Source organism: Labeo rohita, chromosome 2, assembly GCF_022985175.1.
Source record: "Labeo rohita strain BAU-BD-2019 chromosome 2, IGBB_LRoh.1.0, whole genome shotgun sequence".
In the NCBI taxonomy this organism is placed as follows: domain Eukaryota; kingdom Metazoa; phylum Chordata; class Actinopteri; order Cypriniformes; family Cyprinidae; genus Labeo; species Labeo rohita.
In genome coordinates this window covers 13,865,134-13,885,233 of record NC_066870.1, presented here as the reverse complement: position 1 = coordinate 13,885,233, position 20,100 = coordinate 13,865,134, and the positions used below count along the sequence as shown (strand labels likewise).

The following is a 20,100-nucleotide window of genomic DNA, read 5'->3' as shown; positions in this document are numbered from 1 at the left end:
AACAAGAAAAAGGGAATTTCTTTATTTTTAGATGGATTTGAAGAGGGAAATGGGAGCTAATTATTTTAACATCCTGTAATCAATCTGAGAGGACCTGCCTGAGCTGACTGTCGATAGGACAGCATTTTCCTCAGTGGAGATCTTTGTCCAGCCCTTTGCATTTAGAGATAAAATGCAGATGCTTGTGAAACCTTGATACATGAGATAAATCAGCGATTCTTTCTATTGACCTTCATTTGACCAAAGGGGAAGAAAACATTGAGATATGCTGATGATTTAGGGCAGCTCTGGGCTGGTTTAGCTGGAAGGAACACACTCACTTGAGTCAAGTGGTAGCTACTGGGAATCCTGAATCTTGAAAGAGTTTATATAAGACAGCAAAGGCTTACATGAACTATTTTTAACCATTAACTGTTTCATTTTATGATCTTCATTTTATTCACCCAAAACCAGCATAAAGACGTTTACATATACAGCACACAAACATAAACAGCACAAAGACGTTTACATATGGTATATGTATATAGTAAATTACATACACTTCTTAATACTTTGTTGTTACCTGAATGGTCCACAGCTGTTTTTTTTTAAACTGCCTGTTAATTGACAGCTGTCAATTCAGGTCCTTCAGGTCCTACACTTTTTTTTTTTTTTTTTTTTTCAGCGTTTTTGTGTATTTGAACCCTTTCCAACAATGACTGCATGATTTTGAGGTCCATCTTTTCACACTGAGGACAACTGAGGGACTCATGTGCAACTATTACAGAAGGTTCAAATGCTCACTGATGCTCCAGAAGGAAAAAAACGATGCATTAAGAGCCAGGGGGTGTAAACTTTTGCACAGAATAAATCTCTACATTTTTCATATTTTGCCTAAATATCATATTTTTTGTTTAGTACTGCCCTTCAGAAGCTACAGAAGATACTTGCATGTTTCCCAAAACAAAAAAATAAGTGTAATTTACCCTGATCTTCAAATTCTAAAAGTTTTCACCCCCTGGCTCTTCACTATCACTATCACTAAATATCACTAAAGAAAAAAAAAAAAAAACAGCTGTGGATCATTCATGTACCAACACAGTATTAAAAATCACGTATATGTAAACTTTTAAACAGGGTCATTTTTATAAATTCAGCTATTATTTTCTCTTGTGGACTATATGTAAGTGTCTTTTATGTGAAATGTCTTATTCAGGTCAGGATTAAATTCAAAATAACATGCATTTTAAATGACCCCTCTTATTTTGGTAAATAATTAACATTTTGCAGATTCTTCAGGGTGTATGAACACTTTTGACCTCAGCTATATACTGTATAAATTTAAAAAGATAAGACAGCTGTGTAAACAGGAAAGCAATATATTCAAAGTGCTAATGAAAGTTTTAAAATGTAGTGACGGCAAAGCTTCAGTCTTCAGTGTCACATATTTCAGAAATCATTCTAATATGCTGCTTTGCTGCTCAAGAAATATTTCTCATTATTATTAATGTTAAAAAAAAGTATGGCTTTCTTTTTTAAAAGCCATGCATACATGATTGTGTGTGTGTATTGAACCAAAAGACAGCATAACAAATGGCTGTGCACAGTTATTGACACCGTTTATTTGTAGCTGAAAGCTAATAAATGCACATTCTGAGCAATGTGACATGGTATCTTTCTCATTTCACCATGTCTAATGTATTCCGACCCAGTCACTCTGACAGTCCACCTGAAAGCTGACTCAACTTCATACGCCTGCAACACCCACAGGCCTGCTGCTCGCGCACAGGAACTTAAGTCCATTTACTCAGTTTTTTCTCACTGTGCCTCCTCTATTCTTCTCATGCATTTTTTTTTTGGCCCTCTCTCTTCCCCCTTCATTTTCATCTTCAAAGTCTGCATCTCTGGCTGCCTGCTGAGAGGGGTGTTGAGAAAGTTAATTTTAGTGTTGGCCTTATATGCTATGCTTGGCCTGTCTCAGTCAGCACCTGCCCCAGCTTTGATACGGGGTGACAGTCTGCCTGATTCATCTGCCCAGGAGCTGTCAGTCAAACGGCCAGTCATGGGCATTGTAGTCAACACGGAGACACCCCAGAGCACCAGGCTAACCGGAGCCAGGTCACACACGACAAATTACGAGGAGACCCTCATTCATTTTTCTCATAATAAGTTAGTGATTATATTGTCTGTCATAGAGACATGCGATGTGTGAATAGAGCTGAATGGGCAAGTGTTGAACCCAGCCAAATCTGACTGGTAAAAAGAAGATGAAGCTATGATTTCCCTTACAAATGAATGCTTTATATTGTTTTACCCATATTATTGTATCCCTTGGTAAATAAATAAAAAAAGCACACTGAATGGAAGATGTCATTGATTTCCTGAGAGCTGCTCACGGGTATAAAGTATTATATTTATATATAATTTAAAGGGATAGTTCATCCAAAAAAATCAAAATTCTGTCATTAATTACTCACCCTCATGTCGTTCCAAACCTGTAAGACCGTTGTTCATCTTCAGAACACAAATTAAGATATTTGTGATAAAAATCCAAGAGCTTTCTGATTAGAAATTGTTAAATAAAGTCATTATTTTTGTTTTCTTTGCACACAAAAAGTATTCTCGTAGCTTCATAACATTACAATGTCACATGGACTATTTTAACGATGTCCTTACTACTTTTCTGGGCCTTGAACCTGGTAGTTGCATTGCTGTCTTTGCAGGGTCAGAAAGCTCTTGACTTTCATCAAAAATATGTTAATTTGTGTTCTGAAGATGAACGAGCATATTACGGGTTTGGAACGGCATGAGGGTGAGTAATGACAGAATTTTCATTTTTGGGTGAACTATCTCTTTAAATTTTATATATATTTTTTCAGGTGCTTCAGAGGGTATTAAAACTTTACATTTTATTACATATGTCACTAGGAAGGAAATAACTGCAGTGGTAATTTAGTAACTTAACTTTAATTTGCTGAAAGCTGCTAAATTTTAGTGTCAGCACATCTTGACTCCTCTTCAGAACTAAAAGCTTTTTGACTGATTGTGAACTTAGGAACACTAAAAAGTTTTGGAAAAAAGATCTAACAGAGTTCGATACTTAATAATTTAGAGATAATTTCCCCATAGTTATTACACAGATTTCTGGAATACTTTATTCTGATTGGTCAGTCTCTGTATAATAAACACTAAAACCAATCTTTCATGTTCAGTTGTTTGTTTATTTGTTAATGTAATAAGCAGGGAAATATACAATATAGTCATATGGCGAATGAAACCCCTGCAGGATCTAGAAGGATACAAGCCCTGATCCCAAGATCCTCCTATCAGGGTTTATTTTGCAATAATGCCCGGCTGACTGTACATTATCCCTTACATAAACGTACTTATTCTCACTCTGCTGAATAATGTTTCTCTGAATCATGAGCCTGCAGAGATGTGTTGGCTAAAGTGAGATTGTGTTCGTCAGACTAGCGTTGTTGCTTGTTTCTGCATCAGCAGATGGGAAGTGAAACAAGATGTGCCAATGTTCCTTTAAGGGGAAACTGAATGACTTTGTTTTAGATATTTGTCATTCAAGTTTATGAATATTGATAGAGCATCCTCTGGCAAAGAACTGGTTGAATCACATGTTTTGAGAAAACAACAGCATAATTAGCTCTTCTGTGTCAATGTATGAACATTCTGAATATTCACCACCATCTTTTAGCAGGGAGAGGAATTCTGAATAAGTAATAAACAGAAGAGAAGATTACTTTTTTTTTTTTGTCTGATCATTGTCAGTAAATAAAGACTCAACTCTTTGCTGGTGATGAAACTCATATGATTTCTCATCAACATCAAAAGCAAAATCACAAAGCCCTCAGAAATTTCAAAAGTTTTCTCATCCACAAGTATCCTTGGGCAGAAAATAAAAGCATGAACAAAGCCTTTGTTGAATTATATCTGGAAATATGAGGTAGCGGTAACATTATTGAATAGCATTTCTGACAAAAACACCACAGATTTGACTGCTGCCTGCTATTGTGGGAAAGTTGAAAGATTAATTCTTTTCTCAGACTATACAGTATATATATATTTGAAGTACACAGAAACAATGTCAAACCATGAACAATGAAAGTAACATTTTTAATTGTAATTACAATGTACAATGTGAAATAATTTGAGCATGGATTGATTTGAAAGCATTAAAGGGTCAAGTTACCCAAAAATGAAAGTTAACATTTACTCACCCTCAATTTTGTTCCAAATCTGCATGTTTTTTCTTCCCTCTGTGGGTGATATTTTTTAAGAACACTGGGAACCAAACATGGGATCCCAATGATTTCCATTGTGCAGATATATTTATCAAAATATCTTGTTTTGTGTTCCACAGATGAAAAAACCCATAAAGCTTTGGAACTACATAATGGTGAGTAATGGTAAGAACAATCCCTTTCGATGTACATCATAAAAAGAGCTGAAAAATATGTCTGTACTCCTCTAAACATTGTACAAGCTATACCTAAGAGTCACAGTTTGACAGATCAGTATATAATGTTCATAACAAGGATTTTATTTAACGTTTCTAAGTTTCTAGTTGAACGTTTTCATTACATTCTTTGCTGAATCGAGTATTATAGCTGAACACCACTGCTACGCATCAAAAATTGCACAAACAACATTTAAATAGTTTTAAAAGTTCATGAATGTCCTTATCTGAGTCCGAGTTTGAGTGTAATAATGATTGTTTTACAAATGGAGGAGTGCGATGCTAACTGACATCTCCAGAGGCACTGAACCTCAAACTAAGCTCATCTTTTGATTAAAATATATAAAACCCATTATTTCACAGCAATACCACAGCGATTACAGATCAGTGTAACTGCAGAATCAAAGTTTTCCATCTCACCTCAGGGTAGATCCCTCAGGATTCATCGTCAGTTTTAATAATGTGGAACAGCGTGACGTTGAACAGGACCTGGTGGCCATTGTTCCAGCCGTAAAGTGCACGATCCCTGGCATTGTAATCCAGCATGGACATGTGAAAGTACTGGTTATGGATAGGGATGTCCATGTACTCATAAGTAGAAGTTTTGGTGGAATAAGAGTAGTATACCTTAGCCCCGGTCAGGTGGGAGTTGGTGATGTACAGCGTGCCGCAGATCATGAAGGACTCACCTGCGTTTCGTTTGGAGTATTCTGTGTTCCATGAGTTGAGCACTTGGATGGTCAGAGGATCCAGCTGGCTGATCACTATATTCCCTGCATTCTGATTGGTGGCGTAGATGGCCCATAAACCGAGCTCGTCGGCCATCAGGTCAATGTCGGAGAATCCGCCCCAGGTGTACGGGTAGACGTTGTGGAATCCGGCGGACTCAAGTGCTCGTTGCGTCATGACCCGGCCACTTTCAAAGCTGTATCTGACAATGATGTTGCTCTGGTACTTGTTGTAGTACAGGGAGCCGTTGTAGACCACGTGATTAGTTCCCGCCCAGTGGAACGGAAGGTTGTAGGTTCTTGATTCGACCCCAGCCACAAAGTCGTTTACCGATTTGTACTCGCGGACAATCTTGTTGTTTGTATAGCTGTCCATGTACCAGACCTGCATTAGAACATTGCAAATGTGATGAATAACATTTGAAACTTGTATTCGAATGCATCATTTAGAGCACAACAATAGGGTTTAGGAAGTAAAACTCCATAGAGAAATTGATGTTTACAGATAAACCCTTTAAGACATCTCCCCATGAGCTCTGAGTTATTCTTCAACAGAAGACATAAGTGGGACGTCAGTGGGATTTAAAAAAACAAAAAACAAAAAACTTAAAATGTCAAAAAATTTGTTTAATGGCAGCATGGAGTGCACAAACCATCATGCTGAAGTGAGAAATGATATACATGTATATAGTCAAACTTATGTTAATATAGTGTGAATATTTTAATAGATATTAAAATGCAATTTATTCTTATGACAAAGCTGAATTTTCAACAGCGATTACTCCAGTCTTCAGTGTCACATGAACAAAAATCATTCTAATATGCTGATTTGGTGCTCATTTTTATTATCAATGCTGAAAACAGTTGTACTGCTTATTTATTTATTTTTATTTATTTATTGTGGAAACCAAGACACTTTTTTTTAGGATTATTTGATGGATAGAAAGCTCAAAAGAACAACATTAATTACAATTTTGTTAACAACTTAAAGTTTTTATTGTTTCTTTTGATCAATATTAAATTATTTATATTACAAGTTATTGTTATGGATCACTATTAAATGAAAACTATGATTCATATATAAAAATGTATTTTTGTTTAATACAGTTTATTTACTTTAATATTCTAACAATATTAACTTTGTTTCTTTTTATCAGATTTTTATTAATTAATATATTTTTTCTCCCGTTGCTTTAGATTACATTTTATAAGTTATGACTGATCTCAGAGCTGGTTGGAGCTAAGGGTTTTTTGTTTTTTTTTTTAATGTTTTTGCTTATGAATAAAACTAGTTCCTGTACAAACTGTGATGTCAGCACAATGTAGATTTTAAACCCGGAAGATGAAAATAGCGCAAAAAAGCTAAAAATTAACCAGTTTTCTCCAACTATTAAAATTAACGGATGCTAACATTGTCATCTATGATGTGCAACACAAACACCTCTGCCAAAATCTCAGAAAACATAGTCTGGGGTTTCATGAACCTATTGCATTTTATAAGTTTTGATTGGTCACAGAGATGGTTGGAGCTAATTTTTTTTTTTTTTTTTTTTATGGATAAAAGTAGTTCCTGTAAGCAATGCCGCTTAAAAGTATAGCAAACACTGTGGCATAGCCATGTTTCCATTATCCTGTTTTTTTGCACATTTTGAAGTATCACATCAGAAATGAATGATGGAAATGGCACATTTCTTGAAAAAAATCGCTTAATTCGCAAAAACGTTTTTATGCTCACTTGAGATGTTTTTTGACTTGAGAGTTCATGTGAATAATAGGAGATCGAAACGTATTTTGCGCATAAATTCCTCCATGCACATCAAAAAGTCATGTGACTTTGTGCAATGGGACAGTATTACCTGACAAATCAGCGGACTGATCTCAATGCACAGCGTCTCAAATGTAGTTATAGTCATTCTGAAATGCCTGAGCAAAGTCTGTTGCCTCCAAACTGTACATAATTTATTATATATGAAAATCATTATGTTTAGTGGCTTCTCCTACTTTTCTTGTGATATTGTTCTCTTTGAATGGAAACACTGATGGAAACACTGCTTATTTGCAAATGTTTTATGCAATATTCCAATTTTGCACATTTAGAACTTTGGATGGAAACACTGCTTATTTGCTAATGTTTTATGCAATATTCCAATTTTGCACATTTAGAACTTTGGATGGAAACACTGCTTATTTGCAAATGTTTTATGCAATATTCCAGTTTTGCACATTTAGAACTTTGGATGGAAACCCGGCTATAGATTATTACCTTGTTGTTCTTAGGTGAAGCCTGAGGGTCTGTCATCCAAGCTCCAAACCTTGTTCCTGATGTCTTTACAGTGGTGGGCCCTGTGATTTTCATCAGCTTACCGCATGCTGGCACGATGAAGAATGACAAGTAATGTCAGCTATTATATCTTCATCTAAAGCAACACATACCATACCACACAAGACATATTTATGCAAGTAATGTTGCATTCAACTCACTGAGTTTGTTCATACAGTTCCTCAGTCTTCCCTCCAAGCCGAGGACCCTTTGCTGGAGTTCCTCATAATCATACGCGCCTATCTCCTCCTGGATAGCCGTCAGCACCAGAGACAGGTTCCTGATCTCCTCCTTGAACTGTGAAATGAGTGTGGCGTCAGTCTTGTACTGCTCCAGCACTGGAATCAGCGGCTGCAGTTCATTCATCTTCCCCTTCAGCTCCTGCAAAATCAGACCAACATTTAAACAGAAATCACGAGGGAAGAATTGCTTACATTAAAGGAGACCTGTTATGCTTTATTTTTTTTAAAGTATGTAATGTAAATCTCGGGGTCCCCAGAATTTGTCTGTGAAGTTTCAGCTCAAAATACCCCACAGATCATTTATTAAATCATTTTGAAAATGCTCATTTTGAGTGGAAGCAGAAACACGCTGTTTTTTGTGCATGTCTCTTTAAATGCAAATGAGCTGCTGCTGCTCCCCGCCCCCTTTTCCAGAATAAAGCTGTGCCTTTACAGCTCGTACATCAGATACTCTGCTAAAAACATCTGTTTGGTTTTGATTATCATGTCTATCACGTATCATGTGTTCTCTTTCGTGTCTTATTGCGCTTAAAATGTCAAATATACACAAGTTTATGATAAAAAACATGTGAGTTACAAAAACAGTTGTTTATGTCTGTGAAGGTAAACAGCTGGGGAAAAAAAACAGAAAAATGGCAGTGCTGTGGGTGGAAACGTGCAGATTAAGGGGTGGTAATATAAAAGATCCTCTTCCTACGTCACGGGGGAGCAAAATCTGAGCAGCTTGTTTTTTCACATGCTTGCAGAGAAAGGCTCAGAGATGGGAAGTAACTAAGTACAAATACTTTGTTACTGTACTTTAGTAGATTTTTCTGGTATCAGTACTTCACTGTTTATTTTTCTGACTACTTTTTACTTTTCCTCCTTACATTTTTACACAAATATCTGTACTTTCTACTTCTTACATTTTCAAACCAGACTTGTTACTTTAGTTTCAATCTAAATTTTGTCGATCACCATTCGATAAAATCTCTAAATAATGAATTGGTCACACGCGCTCCGTGTCCCTGCCAGACCGTTTCTATCAGAGTAATCAGTGCAAGTGACTTAAGAATGGAGTGGATCAGAGAGGCAAAACTACTGACCTGTTCAGGACTTCAAGTGCAGGTTAGTTTCATCTGTAAATAGGCTACAGTGTCTTTGTTTACTTAGTTAAGTGCAAGCAACTCTTAGCAGTAGCCAGAGAATTAATAATAGCTACTGTAAACTAAACTAAATTAATTATAGCTCAAAATACTGTATGCTAAAGGACATCATTATTATTTACTGTAAAGTTGCAAACAAATGCTATAAGACATTGTTTTATAATACGTTTAGAGGGAGCTAGGGCAGATAACAACACATCTTTTACAACAATTAAAACAAAAAAAACATGGTTGCTATAGTTAAACCATGGTAACCACAAATTAACCATGGTTTTGCTACACTAACCATTGACTAACCATGACATTTGTAGTAAAATTATGGTAGTAAATTAAAAAAAAATAATAATTTTGGTAAGAGAAAAATATGACTCATGATAATACAATAACATGTTCAGTATTAGAATTGTTTCTGTAAAGATATTGTCATGATGTAATTATTATTGTACTAATTTTGGCATGTAGGCAATTTAGAAAATATAGTTTTATTAAATCTATAGAATTTAAGTAATTTTAAGATAAAACAACACATGGTCATAATGTGATACTTCAAACTGACCTAAAATAAAATTATGTTATTGCAAACCGAAAATGAGGTGGTTGATTTGCAAAAAGGTGGAAACAGTTCTGTTCATAACAGTAGATGGCTGATGGGAAAAGGGACAGGTACAAGAAAATTAGTGAAAAAGTAAACACCCAAAGTGAGATGCAGAGAGATATTATGGAAAATGAAGAGACTGAAAAGGAAAATGGAAATGAAGGTGCAGTTCAAGAGAGAACCTTTATTTAATTTGCACAGCCCCAGCCTAAATTTTTAAACCTTAATGTGATGGCCATACAAAAAATAGGGTTTTCTATGGTTACAGAATTTGCTGTTGGTGAATGGGATGACATGGATGGCCTGAAATTTAGTCCCAGTCCTGCCTGTTCTACATAGTGGTTGTTCAGCCTTGATATATTCATTAGCTACCAACATTTTGAATATAAGTTATTTTGACACAAGGTCCAGTTACCAGCGTGACACTAAAACAGGTAGTAGTAATGGGTACTTTTTACTTAAGTACATGTCAAAGCTCATACTTCTTTACTTTAACTTGAGTAAAAAAGTGTAGTCAGTACTTCTACTTTTACCAGAGTATTTTTAAACATAAGTATCTGTACTTCTACTTAAGTGAAGGATGTGTTTACTTTTGCCATCTATGGAAAGGCTTTAGTGAGTTGTTCTTTTTCACATTTTCTGGGTCGGTAGATGCACTGGGGACCCGATCATAGCACCTGAACATGGAAAAAGTCCAATTTTAATGACATGTCCCCTTTAACAGAAACAGATGTAAGAGCACAGCACAGCTTGTCCGGTAGACAGCAAGAACAATGACATGTTAGACCTAAATTATATTATTGTTTGGAAGTAAAACATGACCTTTAGAGGTTTACAGGATTTCCAGGAACGCTGAACTGCGTGTGGCCTTTTCAAACGTTTTTGAAGGATAATGACAAGAAGCTTTTAAGTGGGATTTGATTTTTCATTCTTGGAGAGTAATGGCAAGAATGTGGCTTTTTCAAGCCGTTCTGTTTGTATGAGAAAGGACCATTGATTTTCTCTGAGGCATGACTTTAATGGTAGCCCACCTGAAAGTTTTTAGTCAATAATGTTCTTCGGTTTGACTCGATTTGTCTAAACTTTGATCGGAGTCCTTTCATCTGGCTCTCCATTTTCATGACATACTGGAAGTCCCTCTGGGTCCTCAGGTTCAGCACTTCGATTGATTGCGACATGTTCTGAATCTTAAGAGAAGAAGATGGGCCGAAATGAAGTTAGGATCCATTAATCATTCTTTGAACTGCAAAAAGGAAGATGCGATAGATTTAAATTATATTTTCAACCCGGTGTAAATCAGCCCTGACACTATGTCTCCAAGGAATTCTGCATTTCCATAATTCCACTCAACGCAACCAAAGCAAAGACAGAAAGTTCTCAGAGACACACCACAGCTGACACATTTAAAATAGAATAAAAACGAGACTATGTATCGGTTAACCCTCATACTTCCTTCATTAGCGTCCACCGAACAAAGAAAGACACAGAGACGTCTTATGGGCCAATAACTATAACAGACTTTTAGTTTAATAGAGAAGAAAATCGTAGAAAGTAGGAACAAGAGGGAGCATAAAACAACCTTCAGGCCTTTTACCATTACCATCATCTTTATGCTCCTCCATAATCAGCTGCAGAGAAGCCCGTGGCATTCTTAATAGATGACAATGGCGCGCAGTCTAGCATAATGCTTTCAAATTGCTGAAATGAGAGCTTTTGTTATCTAAACCACATCTCAATATAAGCGACTTTAGAGACACACATTATGTGCACACACACCTTCTCCAGTAACTGGCGGAGCTGTCTGCTCTTTGCGTCTCTGGAGCACAGGTTCTGTTCTGGTGCCACCACCGTACAGATGCAGCGGCCGTCTGCATCCTGCGCTGAACTGTACACCTGCCAGCCTTCCTTTGGTCTGATGGTCTGCAAACATACACAGGCGTGCATGACATATCTTAGTGTTTTTGTTTACAATTTAAAATTCTAAATGACATTCTTAATGCAATGAATTTTAATGACATAAAATGTGACATAATCTGATTTTCATGCCTCAAGCATGCTTTAAGCAGTAGAGTGAAACTGAAATGTGGATATTTAGTGAGAACTACAATAAACTTACAATGCATATTATTCACTTTCAGTGCTTCATTTTGTTATCCTTTTTCAGTTTATAACTTATTTCAGTACATTTGTTATATGGAGAGACTATTGAGTAAATATGCAAATTATTTTAAAATATGCATATCATTTAATTTTGTATTTAAATGTATATATAGTTTTTTTTTTTTTTTTATAGAATTCTCTTCTGCTCACCAAGCCTGCATTTATTTGATCCAAAGTACAGCAAGTACACAGTACATTTTTTGAAATATTTTTACTATTTAAAATAACTGTTTTCTATTTGAATATATTGTAAAATGTAATTTATTCCTGTGATTTCAAAGCTGAATTTTTAGCATTATTACTCCAGTCACATAATCCTTCAGAAATCATTCTAATATTCTGATTTGCTGCTCAAAAGCATTTATTATTATTAGTTTGTTTAAAACAGCTGAGCAGAATTTTTCCAGGTTTCTTTGATTAATAGAAAGTTCTGAAACAGAAATCTTTTGTAACATTATAAATGTCTTTATCATCACTTTTGGGCAAATTAAAGTATCCTTGCTAAATAAAAGTATTAATTTCAATAATTTCTTCCCACCCTTACCCCCTTTTGAATGGTATAGTGTATGAGGTTACAAAAGCTTTTTATTTCAGATAAATCCTGTTCTTTGGATCTTTCTATTCTTTAAAGAATCCTGAAAAAAAATTTAAACTCTTTTAAATATTGATAATAATATTGATGAATGAACAGCAAATCAGCATATTAGAATGATTTCTGAAGGATCATGTGACACAAAAGACTGGAGCAATGATGCTGAAAATGTAGCTTTGATCACAGAAATAAATTACATATTAAAATATATTCAAATAGAAAACAGTTATTTTAAATAGTAAAAATATTTCAAAATTACTTTGGATGAACTAAATGCATGGCTGGTGAGCAGAAGAGACTTCTTTAAAAGACATTAAAAATCTTACTGTTAAAAATCTTTTGACTTTTAACCCAAACAATCTGCTGAAAATTTACTCACCTTCGGGCCATCCCAGATGTAGATGAGTTTCTTCCCTTCATCAAGGATTTTGAGAAATTTAGTCTTACATCATTTGCACATCAGTGAATCCTCTGCATTGAATGGGTGCCGTAAGAATCAGAGTTGATAAAACATCACAATATTCCACAAGTAATCCGCACAACGTGAGTTCATCAATTACTGTCATGTTAATTGAGAAGTTGTATGTTTGTAAGACACAAATCTAAAAATAAGACATTTTTAACTTCAAACTGTTGAAAATGTCCATAATATTGATTTCTCCAGGGAAAGTCATCTTGGATGAATCAGGAGAGAAACATGCACAAAGCAAGCACCAAGTAAAAACAGTCCAAATCAGTTCTAAACATGCTGGTGGATTTTGATTTGAGAGGACAACAGAAGATTAACTTTTTCACTTAAGGAAACATTATTATGGATTATGGACTATGCACACATTAATTACTGGACTGATGTGGATTACTTGTCGATTACTGTGATGTTTTTAACAGCAGTTAGAACTCTCATTCTGACGGCACCCATTCACTGCAGTGATGTAATGTTAACGTTTCTCCAAATCTGTTCTGATGAAGAAATACATCCATACTATACATCCTGGATAGCCTGAGAGTGAGTACTTTTATTTTTGGGTGAACTATTCCTTTAAATCTGTGTCTCTGACTCTATAAGAACTGGCTTCCTTTGAAATCATATAACAAAAGCGCAGGAGAAATATTGTGCAGTAACTGTGTACACCACTGAATATTTATTTCGATTCAAACTGATTCATCAGAATTCTGAAAGCAATTCAAGCACACGCCACTAAAACATGGCAGGCCATAAATAGCATGTTTTGACGACAAATAGCACCCCGTCGCAACACCTTCATGATAAAGCCTCTCTCTCCATTCATCCCCCCAAATTTCCCTAGATTGTCTGCAACAATAAAGCCGCTTTGTAAACACCCACATTCATTTTTTCCACTCTCGCAGCGGGCTCTGAAAGGCCGGCTCTGGGGACTAGCCTTTTACAGCCGAGCTGAAAAAGAGAGTTCTTTACACTCTCTGGCACACTTCCTGATGCTGCTGCAACTAACAACTAACTGCAATTTCAGCAAATTGTAACATATCCAAGTTGGATGGGTACTTCCTGCTAGTTCTCTGCCATTATGAAATATGAGCAGAGGGATTCTGCTCCTCAAATAAGACCCACAGCTGGGTTTATTAAGACTGGATGAGAGATCCTCATGACACTCTCAGTAATACTATGGATTGCTTTTATTTCCGGTCACAAATGACATGAAATTCATGCAGTTATTTGGGTGTCACATGACAAATAATTGGCTGTGCCTGAACGATGCAGATCTGATCTTGACCCAGTGCTAAATAGACCCATTAGGGATTGTGTACAGATTAATAGTAGTGCTGAGAATAGACTGAGGAAGTAAAACATTTCCTCATTTAAACACTTCATCAACATCAAAAACTCTAGATTACGAACATTACTATTGAAAATAATAATACTTTAAATGAGGTTAAAAATGATGTTGAAATGTATTGCATTGTCCATTTTTTACATACTGTACATGCTGTTACACTGTACTTATATTTAAAGTAACTGCACGTAATTACTGTAACTATAGGTTACTCTTGTACTTACAGTAGTGAACATCCATCTTAATTTGTATTACAGTGCAAAGCATAATATATTCCAGTATTACAGTTTTAAAGGACACAATGGTGAGAAAATGCAAATTTCATTATAATTACAACACGAACAAAATATACAAAATACACTGTATCATAAGCTTTATATTTTACTTTAAATATATGGCATTTAACTAAAAAACGAACCTGATATGTAGTGTAAAACCACTAATGTACGTTAACAGCCTTTGAAGTTTAAAATAAGAGAGTATGCTTTCTGAAAGCTTTAATGTACAGTAGCTCGTTCACTATAACAGAAATAGAGGGTCTAAAAATATTATCTGTGAGCCTTTGTGCTGCAGTCATACAGGACGTTATAGAAAATAAGGCTTTTTGCTTTTTTAAATCACATTTGTAAAGTATCTCACATCTGTAAATATTTTAACCCAGATTAAGTTTTATCGCATTTCCTTTTCTCCTGCTCTGGATAGGATATTATCGCATAAGCAGACATCGTTAAGCACATTGCCAGCTTTGTTTTACACTTTGCATAAATCTCGTTTCAATGACTCAGTGATGTAGTAGGAGCGGGACTCAGACATGTCAAGTTTCTGTCTATGTAAAGTCAGGAAGGTGCGCAGCACTCACCGCGGAAGGGCAGTAGCCGAGCAGAGCGAGAAAACACAGCGGTTTCAGCACCACGAACAGCGCCCGCATTCTGCCTCCAGTCTCCCTCCTACGTCTCTCTTACAACCTGATTCACTCTCCGATGTTTCAGATGGAGCTTCTTGTCGGTATCTTGGGATCGGAGACCCTTGATAGAGCCGCTGAAAGTGCGTGCGCTTTCATCGTCGCTCCGGGCGCAGAAAAGTTTGAGAGATGTGTGGAGACTCTCAGCGGATGTTACATCATTGAAGCAAATCAGTGCGGGGTTACTCACTCATTACTCAAACTAAAATATATCCAAGTGCAACTTCAAGAGATGAAATCACGACTTTTATTTCTTTATAGTGTAGGAAGTAAAGATTAAACAACCAAAATATCCATCAAAGAATGTCCTCACTAGGGATAGAAATCGTAAAGATTCGAACGATTCTGGCTCTTTAACAATTCCATTAAGGCTTGTTTTAGCAATTTATTAGAATATTGGAAATAAGAATCGCGATTTAATTGTACTTTTTAAGGTGGCTTAAATGTAATAAAATTGGTCATAACTAAGCTATATATTAAATAAAATGCAACCAAAAGATGGTAAAATCATTCATTCATTTTATAAACCATCACTGATTTTAGTAAAACACATAATAATCTTTCTTTCTACATTCTTATGTGAACAATCAATAATTACAAGGACTTTAAGCCTCACGACTAATTTCGACTTCATTTCCAGCGACAAATTACTACATCTTGTGGTTAAGTAAGTCAGATTCAGAATTCAGTAACTGCCTGACTAAAGGTTCACACTATTAAAGTTTTATTAAAGGGGTCATCGGATGCTAAGTTCACTTTTACATGTTGTTTGAACATTAATGTGTGTTGGCAGTGAATGTACAAATCTACCCTACAATGACAAAAATCCATGAAGTGCTTTTTAACTAATCTGTAAAAATAATATTCCCTATTTCAAATCGAGCCATTCTCAGATGCCTGTCGTTGTGGTGTCACATCCACACAGGCCGCTCCCACGATAGTTGATTGACATGAGCGTCTTACCTCAGATCAGTTGTAACAGTCAAACCTCCATGTTTTGATGCTGGAGCAGGGATGTAAGTTAGACAAGAATTGAGCGATTGAGGTTGTGTTGCTGGTGTAATAATGAACATAGTGGACGTCATTTACTCCCAACATCTGAGCAGCTGAAGATGCAGTAGATTATGTTTGTTTGTGAAGGGAATGCGCCTCCCGATCTACATATATCCATCTATGTTCGCGCAAATCATTCGTGATCCAGCTTCACTTACAGCAGAAGTGAGTATAAGGGTTTTTTATGAATCTTTGCGATCGCCTTTCCTAATAATGTGCTAGTTAGCAAGTTTAGCGGCTAAATGTGGCTAAAGTAAACAGGCTTGTCTCTCCACAGAGAAGAGAGGGGCGGGGCGAGCAGAGCTCGTTTGCATTTAAAGCAGCCTCGACCAGAATGGGATGATTTTTGCAGAGCTGGTTTTGGCAAGGTAAAAAGGGTATATACCAAAGTATATTATAGACTTTTCATTAAGACCCTAAAGAATGATATAAACTTGTGGAAAATGGGCATCCGATGACCCCTTTAAGTTCGCCCCACAAATATAACAATTTAATTTAACTATCGTTGGAATAACGTTCAGGTTTTTTTCCTAGCTGATGAACGATAAAACATTGAAAGCCAATCAGAATCTATTCTGATTTAAGGAACTCAAGCATTTAAAGCTGCAGATGACTCATAACAAACACGAAATTATTATTGGTTGGTGTGAACGCTCATTATTGTTTTTGGTGTAAATGGACCATAAAATTCTTAAGTGTTTTGAATCTCCAAAATGGCTTATTAGAGTCGTGCGTTTGTGAAACTTACAACAGAGCTTGGCAACCGATGTCACTGCGCAGTGCATTTTGGGACGTAAACAAGAGGGCGCCACCATATTGTGATGCCACATTGGGCGAGACTTAAAACAACCAGTTACTACATGAAAATGTGTCAAAACAATGTTGAAAAGTCGATTAAATGAACAAAATGTACTATACAGAGGAAGCCTACAAACCGCCAAGTTGTGAAAATATTAAGCTGACCATTTTCTCTGAAATGAAAACTAGTTTAGTGGTCAAAATATCACTGATTATCTACGAATTAAAAAATGGGGACAATATGTTTCTGTATGTTTTTGTTTTTTTAATTGTTGTGAGATCAACATCATAACTGATAATTACAGTGATGTTTGAGGATTTTTATAAAATTAAAAAAAAAAAAAAACACCATGTAAAGTTTCCAGGCCGGAAAACAATAAAAAGAAAGTATGTTGTCTATTTTTTTGCCCCGTTGATTGTGCGAACGGACATTACATCCAACAACAGAACAGGTTCTTCCCATGACTAAAACGCTCAGAACCGTGACGTTACGCCCCTATCCCCTATAAAGTGTTTGGCACGTCCTGATTTTGCTGAGTTAGATGTGTTCCTGGGTCAGCATATTTTGTTGACCCTGGAAAAACATTTTAATCCAAAAATTTAATCTTGACCACATCCCTACACCTAAACCTAACCTTACCCATGAGTAATCCCTGAAATCAGAGGAAATGATAGATGAATGACACTGATGTACAAGCACCAAACACTGATTGTAAGCCTAAACTTCACAAACTATAAACTGTTTTTTCAAATCTGATTGGTTAATCACAATGTTGTTCCAGGGTCAACAAAGATGTTGATCCAGGAACATGTCATACTTGGTAAAATCAGGTTCTGCAGAGTGTTTTCACAACGTGTCAACGTCAGTCGGCCATATTGGCACCACAGAATGTAAACAGTGCCACTGAACAGTGGGGACACTTTATCTTAACTTTATCTTCACACAATACTGTATTTTATTTTATTGTATTTGATTAACTACCTTTACCTAAAAATTGAGTGTTTACTGTTGCCCTTGGCATTTTTGATGTACTATTTCCTATTTAATACTGTACAGCCGCCTTGTCACAATTCTGTATTGTTAAAGGCGGTATATAAATAAAGGTGATTTGATTTGATTTGACTGAACCAAACGAAACTCGCATATTTTGCTGATTATTTTGGATAAAATGGGTAATTATTGTCATGTTTTGGAGTGTACTAATTGGTCGGACCCGGGAAAAACATTAGTACTATAGACTGCCAAAAGTTATAATAAATCAAGGAGAAGAGCGCAAAAAAACTGTCTGAGGAACAAAAGGCGTTTGTGGTTGGCTAAACTGAACCAGGATTTCCAGGGCAAGAATCATGACAACATTTGCGTTTGTTCTTATCATTTCCAGTCAGGTAGGTGAAATATTAGGCTAATATCTTCATTATTACTGCTTGTACATTTGTTTACCACCTATTAACTTCAGTTTGTCAACCTTTTCCTGCATACTAAGTCTTTCTCTGTAGGATTTAAAAGCTTCCACATGTTTTTTTCAGTGGTTTAGACAGCATAAATTAGCAGAACAATGTATTCAGTAGTACATTAACCATGCAATCCATGCTGTTGTTTACATCCGAATACAACCAATATGGCCATGTATCTGGGTAACTGACCAAATCGTGACATATACAAACCCTCTATAGCCTACTGTTTACACACAGTAAGTTTTGATTTAGTAGAAGGAATCTGCTCATAAAAGTCAGTGGTTGGGGAATCAGACAAAAGTGGTCGCTTAAAGGGGTCATGACAATTTAATATGTTCCTTGAGGTTTACTTATAATGCTATTAGCAAGTTTTTGCACCAAAAAACAACAACCACTTTGTCTACCTTGTCCTTTAAGGCTTCTCAGTAATCGGCACTGTTATGATTGGCTAACGTCATTGCATAGGAAACAGTATCAATGCCCCCTCGGTATTGCATGTGAGTGTTTTGACAACATGATCAAGATAAAACGGTCATTTCCAGATAAAGCATGAAATCATTTACTTACCGTTTGTGATGCAGCTGCAGTCAGATCTAGTACCGCTTACTCTTTCAACAAATGTTTCTTTGTGAACTCTACATGACACTGTGCTTCGATTACAAAATGACACTGACATGATCCTGGATGACATTAAAAATAAACTATCCACTTGTTCCGTATGCTAGGATCCTTCTGATATCTGTACAAAAACGTGAACGAGCTGTTTAAACCAAACATGTCAAAGCGAATGTTCTTTCACTTCATTTTGTCTTATTGACGACAAGATAAGACTGAATGCCAATGGGCGGGGTTAATAGTAAGAAAATGACTATGCGCCTGTCTTGCTCTGGAGGCAACGTCATCTTGCACCTCAGATCTAAACAAGCCATTTTTGGAGCTTGATTAAACAAATGCTTAATTTATAATGGGGATGTTTTTAGCTATGAAACTTGTTTTCAAGTACAAAGACCTCTTATATGCCAAAAGATCAAGGCAAATTTGATTTCTCATGTCATGACCCCTTTAATGATTAGTGCTGCAGATTCAAGTGTTGTGCTGTGGCAGATAATGCACGATAAGTGCATGAAATAAGTGCAGAAAACATTGTCAGAATATTAAACAATTTTAGAAAAAGGGATCAGCAAAAGGTTATCAGTGTCAAAACATAGGCTATTTCTTTAATGATAATACTAGCTATAACTTGGCAACACTGTGTAACTTCAATAAATGATGTACTTTGAAATATGAATATAAATACAAAAAATATATACAGTTTCATGACATTTGTGTGTTAATGTACTGCACTCCATAGAAGGAAAGATTATAAACTGAAGGTAGCCTATTATAATGTGTTGCCTCGCAATTGACCCATAACTGTTTACATGCTATTTTTATTAACTAGAAAAAACAAGAATCTCTACGTATTATTTACAGATCTGCATATGCTAAAATCGCCTCATCAGAAGTTGGAGCACAAACTTCACTGTGCCTCTGCACACATTCTCAATTAGTTGCTTGGCAACATGTGTGGTTAGTCTGTCCTTGTTTTAGAGGTAGGCTCCTGTCTTATCTGTTCCTTTATCAAAAGAGAAAACCTTTTTGTTTTGTTTTTTACTTTAGCGTCATATTAGTTTACAATCAATGTCAGTGAAATTACACTCATTTAAAGACATTACTAAACACTTTAAAATAAGCTGGGTTTAGGTAATGCTTCACCGAATCCAGACAGCCCCAGCTGGGGCCAGAAACAA

General features: G+C 36.0%; 1 protein-coding gene across 2 annotated transcripts; it reads right to left on the bottom strand.

Annotated features, from left to right (window-relative positions):
* Window positions 1-3,290: 3,290 nt before the first annotated feature.
* Window positions 3,291-15,140, bottom strand: olfm3b (olfactomedin 3b). Of its 2 annotated transcripts, XM_051124473.1 has the most exons (6): window positions 14,903-15,140; window positions 11,257-11,400; window positions 10,512-10,667; window positions 7,660-7,879; window positions 7,442-7,548; window positions 3,291-5,563 (listed from the first exon to the last, which is right to left on the bottom strand). In XM_051124473.1, exons 1-6 carry the CDS (start codon window positions 14,969-14,971, stop codon window positions 4,886-4,888), a joined length of 1,374 nt encoding a protein of 457 aa, XP_050980430.1. In that variant the 5' UTR covers window positions 14,972-15,140; the 3' UTR covers window positions 3,291-4,885. The 2 variants fall into 2 exon arrangements, with proteins under 2 accessions (XP_050980430.1, XP_050980438.1); XM_051124481.1 differs by lacking the exon at window positions 10,512-10,667.
* Between the last annotated feature and the right edge of the window lie 4,960 nt (window positions 15,141-20,100).

What these genes read in the sequence shown, in the direction of transcription:
- olfm3b (XM_051124473.1), bottom strand. Translation starts at nt 14,971, where the DNA reads ATGCGGGCGCTGTTCGTGGTGCTGAAACCGCTGTGTTTTCTCGCTCTG. An exon ending in TCGGCTACTGCCCTTCCGCG is followed by an intron (nt 11,401 to 14,902) that starts GTGAGTGCTGCG and finishes GTATGTTTGCAG; the next exon opens with ACCATCAGACCAAAGGAAGG. An exon ending in CTTCACCTAAGAACAACAAG is followed by an intron (nt 5,564 to 7,441) that starts GTAATAATCTAT and finishes GTTCTAATGCAG; the next exon opens with GTCTGGTACATGGACAGCTA.